The 5,246-nt window shown below is 39.9% G+C and overlaps 1 protein-coding gene across 1 annotated transcript in view; it reads left to right on the top strand.

Annotated features, from left to right (window-relative positions):
- The window catches only part of LOC106880066 (uncharacterized), an 8,859-nt gene extending 3,882 nt beyond the window's left edge, over positions 1-4,977 (top strand). Inside the window, exons 5-9 of the mRNA XM_052975295.1 lie at positions 312-440; positions 927-1,004; positions 2,118-2,232; positions 3,138-3,285; positions 4,820-4,977. Of these exons, the coding sequence (XP_052831255.1) occupies positions 312-440; positions 927-1,004; positions 2,118-2,232; positions 3,138-3,285; positions 4,820-4,977 (628 nt within the window). The remainder of the gene's footprint in view (positions 1-311; positions 441-926; positions 1,005-2,117; positions 2,233-3,137; positions 3,286-4,819) is intronic.
- Positions 4,978-5,246: the final 269 nt, after the last annotated feature.

Below are 5,246 nucleotides of genomic sequence, written 5' to 3'. Positions count from 1 at the left end.
ATATATATATATATATATATATATATATATATATATACGTGTGTGTCTTTGTGTCTGCGTTTATCCCCTACCACCGCTTAATAACCGGTGATGGTGTGTTTAAGTCCCTTTAAGATAGCGGTTCGACCAAAAAAAAAGAGTTCGATGGAACAAGTTCTAGACTTCAAGAAATAAGGCCTAGGGGCGATTTGTTCGACTAAAATCCTTCAAGTCGGTGCCCCAGCATGGTCGCATTCAAATGACTGAAGCAAGTAGTAGATAAAGAATAAAAAGAAAAAAATATCCCTTGAACTGCCATGTTTCCATTCCAGCAAGAACACACGCACTGGCAAAGGAACCTCCCGAAAGAAGTCCGTTTGGCTTTGGGAAGCCGAATATTCAGAATGGTTACAGAAAAACATCACTAAAGGTGACAAGAAAACCAATTCTAAACAGTTAAGGTAAGCACTAGTTAGATATTACCAGAGTTAATAGCCTAACGGTGTTGAGTTTGGTTTCGCAGAATAAAGTTGGTGTGCTTGTAAATGTGAAGGCGCATGGCTCAGTGGTTAGAGATTCGGGCTCACAATCACGAGGCAGTGAGTTCGAAGTTCGATTCTCGGACCGGGCTGTGTGTTGTGGTCTTGAGCAAGACACTTTATTTTACGCTACTCCGTTTCACTCACCTGTAGAAATGAGTTGCGACATCACCGGTGCCAAGCTGTATCGGCCCCTTTGCCTTTCACTTCTGCCAGATCGTCGCCCTACATATTGATTATATTGATTGTTATTTGTAAATTTCTCTCGTCAGAACATCCTCTAAGATTAATGAACTTTTAAATTACCCCTCACAAAATGATCAATGTGTTTAACAGCCATATTACCTGTTCCAACATCACTACAAACTATTTGATGCTGCCTATATATCTTTACGCATATCTTTGCAGAACGACTACATCTCCGCGCAAACGAACTTCGAAGAAGAAAAAACCAGAGTTATACTGTCCACATGCGGACACTTATGCGTAAGTACAACACGGTATATAACATCATCCATCCATCGATCTATCCACCCATCCATGCATCCATCCATCTATGCATGCATCCTTCCATCCATCTTTTCCACCACCTGTTCCTGAGAGCGTTGTGGAGGTACACTCTCCAAGTACCCCTCTCCATAGGGTCCTATCAGAAGCAGCTGTCATTACAATTACACTTTCTGCCATGATTTCCAAGTGCGACCGAGTGAGACAACGGATATTATGCAAACACTACAAACATTACGGTGTGGAAGAGGTATCGCAATCGGTGAGTGTAGAATCGATCGGTCGGTATCTGGAGACGACAGGGCTGCTACCTGGTTTATCAGATGGTGATTTCCAGCATGCACTGCATACGTTCGTTACTGGGAGATGCTAGGTAGGGATCCAAATTAGCTTTACGAAGACTGAGACACTGGTTCTCTCAAGAAAGTCTTAGCGGTGCACTCTGTCTGTTAGTGAAACACCACTAAGAAAGGTGAAATTTAGTTTCCTATTTTGTATGTATGTATATATGTTTGTATGTATGTATGTATGAGACTCGCAGCACTATCAACAATCATCAATTAGTTAATTGATTAATCAATCAATCCATGTTGTTATCGTAGTCATAAAGCAAGACCGATGATTGACTACCAGGCCGCTGGTGATGATGCTACACACCATACTAATCATGTCTGTCGGGCATGTGGAAGGGAGTGTGATTCAGCAGGAGGACTTAAACGACACGCAATGGTACATGGAGCCCAATTACAACAACAGCCAGCTATTGCCAGTAAAGGTTTTGGATGCCAACTCTGTGCAAGACATTGTAGATCTTTGGCTGGGCTAAAAAGTCACATTCGATCACAGCACCGTTAAGTTAAGCTTCGTGCAATAGCCATACTCGATAACGAGGGGGCAGCCATCATGTATGTATGTATGTACGTATGTATGTATGTATTGATGGATGGATGGAAGGATGGATAGATGGATGAATTCATATTAGGAAACAAATAAATGGATATTAAGAAATGGTTTACTCGTCATATCTCTTGACGGCGAAATACTAAATCCATCGTATTTATATATATATATATATATATATGTCATTTATAGAACTTACTTTGAACAAAGTCTGACCAAGCAGAGACGAAAGCAAGCTGTTACAATTATGCAGAAATTTGTAAGAGGATGGTATGTAAGAGCCAGCATAAAAAGACTAATTAGAAAGGTATGTAACCGTTGTGACAGCTTCTTTCAAACGGTACTGGCCAAGCTAGGGCTTCACAATGAATATAAAATATTGTATTGTAATAATGGTACGGTATTTAATTACGAATGTTGACATTCTGATTTCGAATCTTTACGAGGTTAACTTTGCTTCTTATCTATCATAAGATCATCTGATCATGGTTTCGATTCTTGGAGCAGATGACTTCATCATTGTGTCCTTGAGCTCCTGTCTGATCAGTTGAAAATGTGTACCAGTGACAATTTAACCTTACCATACATTGGTATCCATTAAGCGGTGAGCCATCTATGTTCAGTTACATAAATTCCTTGAAAGCCCGTGAAACCCTGGATTCTTGGGCCTCTATGGCCCGAGGCAAACTAAAGGATGTAATACGAGGTAGATATTACAGCTGTTTCTAGGTCATCTTTGTATTATTATTATTATTATTATTATTATTATTATTATTATTATTATTATTATTATTATTATCATTATTGAGTGAGTGAGAGAGCAGTGCATGACATCAAGGCAAAGTAACACTGAGGTGCGAATATACGAAGCCCAGTATACCCATCATGATTACCCGTCTGAAAAGGGTACACCAGGCACATGCATCACAACCATATGTGCTCGATATGGTAATCTCATATCACGATAAACAGCGCATGACCTCGCAGGTGGGGCCTAGTTAGAATTTCTTTCAGGTCAAGTAGCCCATCCTGCTCAAAAGGTCCCTGAATAAGGGTTGTTTAAGGATGTTGAGCAAAACACCCATGTTTCCAAAGGTGAATTATCCAAACCCCAAAGAATTCCTTCAAAACATGGCTATGATGCTCCCCCATTACTTCTGCTTGTGATGTTTCTAGTTGATTTTATTTTATTATGTTTCATAAATGTTTCAGAGTAATGTTAAACTGAATCAATCATGGCCACACGTCATGCAAGAATATAAAGATTTACTAAGAAGAGTTAAGGGACGTTACGACCAGCCTGAAAGCAGCTACAACATCTCCCTCAAAGATATCGAAGATTACGTTGATAAAAAGCAAAGTAAGGGTTTCGATATATTGTAGGAATTCTACATTTGTTTCGCTAGTGTTACTGCTGTCATTTTCTTTTTATTATTATTTCTGTTGTTGTGTTGTTGTTGCTATTGTTATTTTTTTTTATTGCCCACACGGGGCTAAACATAGAGGGGACAAACAAGAACAGACAAAGGTATTAAGTCGATTATATCGATCCCAGTGCGTAATTGGTACTTAATTTATCGACTCCGAAAGGATGAAAGGCAAAGTCGACCTCGGCGGAATTTGAACTCAGGACGTAACGGCAGACGAAATACCGCTAAGCTTTTCGCCCGGCGCGCTAACGTTTCTGCCAGCTCTGTTGTTGTTATTGTTCATCAGTGTCTGGTTAACCCTGATCGAATTTCAAGGGCATACTGCCTAGTGGTTATGGTGTTGTACTCATGATCCCGAGATTGTGGTTTCAATTCCTGGACCGGGTGGTACGTTGTGTTCTTGAGCAAGACACTTCATCTCACATTGCTCTGCGATTACTTGGACATCTGACGCATGGGTCATTAAATGACATAATTTGTGCAATATGTAAAAACGTGCGGGATAATCAAGACTATATAATAAACCGATTAAAATAGTTGTTTTCATTTTTCTTTTTTTTATTAATTTACTTTGTGGCATATAAAATATTAAATTTACATACTGGCCCGTTTTGAGTCCAAATTCCGCCGAGGTCGACTTTGCCTTTCATCCTTTCGGGGTCGATAAATTAAGTTCCTGTGAAACACTGGGGTCAATATAATTGACTTATCCTCTCTGCCAATATTTAAGGCCTTGTGCTTATAGTAGAAAGGATTGTTATTTATTGTTATGGCCTGATCCCAACCCGGACAGCAGCAACAAAGTCTACCTGTCACACTTCTCGGTCCACCATCACTACTTCGAGGTCCTGGATACATTCCAGGCCAGTGTCTGCAATCAAGTTGCCGATGTAAGCGTGACGACGTTTTCATATTCTGACATCACCATGGGGTGGGTTCCAGATGACTTATTTGGATGCTTTCGACTCAGGACGGCGCACGCAGTGACCAGATAGTCCCAGCCGTGTCTGCTTGTTACGAATTAAAGAAGGCGTGGAACTCCAAATTGCCCAGGCAAATCAATATCATACTTTTCATTGCAACTGCCGAATCAGTGTTATTGCATGGCATTGAAACACGGACACTGATAAAGATATTATCAAACGAGCTAAATGGATGCTACACAAGAATTCTACGAATGGCCCTGAATGTGAAATGGCAGCAAAATATGACAAATGAATGACTTTATGGTGACTTGCTGAGAATTTCGTATATTTAAGAAGCATAATCAGTTTATTGCACATAAATCTTAACAGCAAAATCTTACATGGACCCTCATGGGCCATGAGGACCCCGCTACATGTGAATCCCGCCTGAGAATCATCGGTTTAGAGCATCATTCTTCTTATATTCTTCTTTTTAATTCCCCTATTCTTTCATTCGTTTATTCGGTTATTCATTCGTCTATATATGTTTCTCCATCAGTTTACCATGCTGCATTCGATGAAGTGTCTTGTGGAGAAGACAAACTTACTTTTGACCAAATGAAGGCATTTTTCTGGAAGTGTCAACTGTATCCTACACCAGGAGAAATTAGGAGAGCGCTGAAAAAAGTCAATCAAAGTAAGTCAAGATATTATTAACTCATTTTTCTAGTCCTGGGCCAGCCTTCATCGGGCAGACCTATATAGCACGTAAATACAAATCTGTAAACGCGAACAATAAAATCCTATGCTACAAGTATATGGCCTGGTATATACTTATTTATGAATAAATTAAAAGGGAAGTTACATATAAAAGGACGTTTGCTCCTTGGGCTTTTCGGTCGACTGCTCATGCCTTCGCAATCTCATGATTTCTAGAGTTGAACTGATACAACGATGTTGTGGTCCTTAAAATGTTAAGCCTCCTT

The sequence above is a fragment of the Octopus bimaculoides genome, chromosome 21 (genome assembly GCF_001194135.2).
Source record: "Octopus bimaculoides isolate UCB-OBI-ISO-001 chromosome 21, ASM119413v2, whole genome shotgun sequence".
NCBI lineage: Eukaryota > Metazoa > Mollusca > Cephalopoda > Octopoda > Octopodidae > Octopus > Octopus bimaculoides.
The sequence above is the reverse complement of the archived record's forward strand: the minus strand, read 5'-3'. Positions and strand labels throughout refer to the sequence as shown.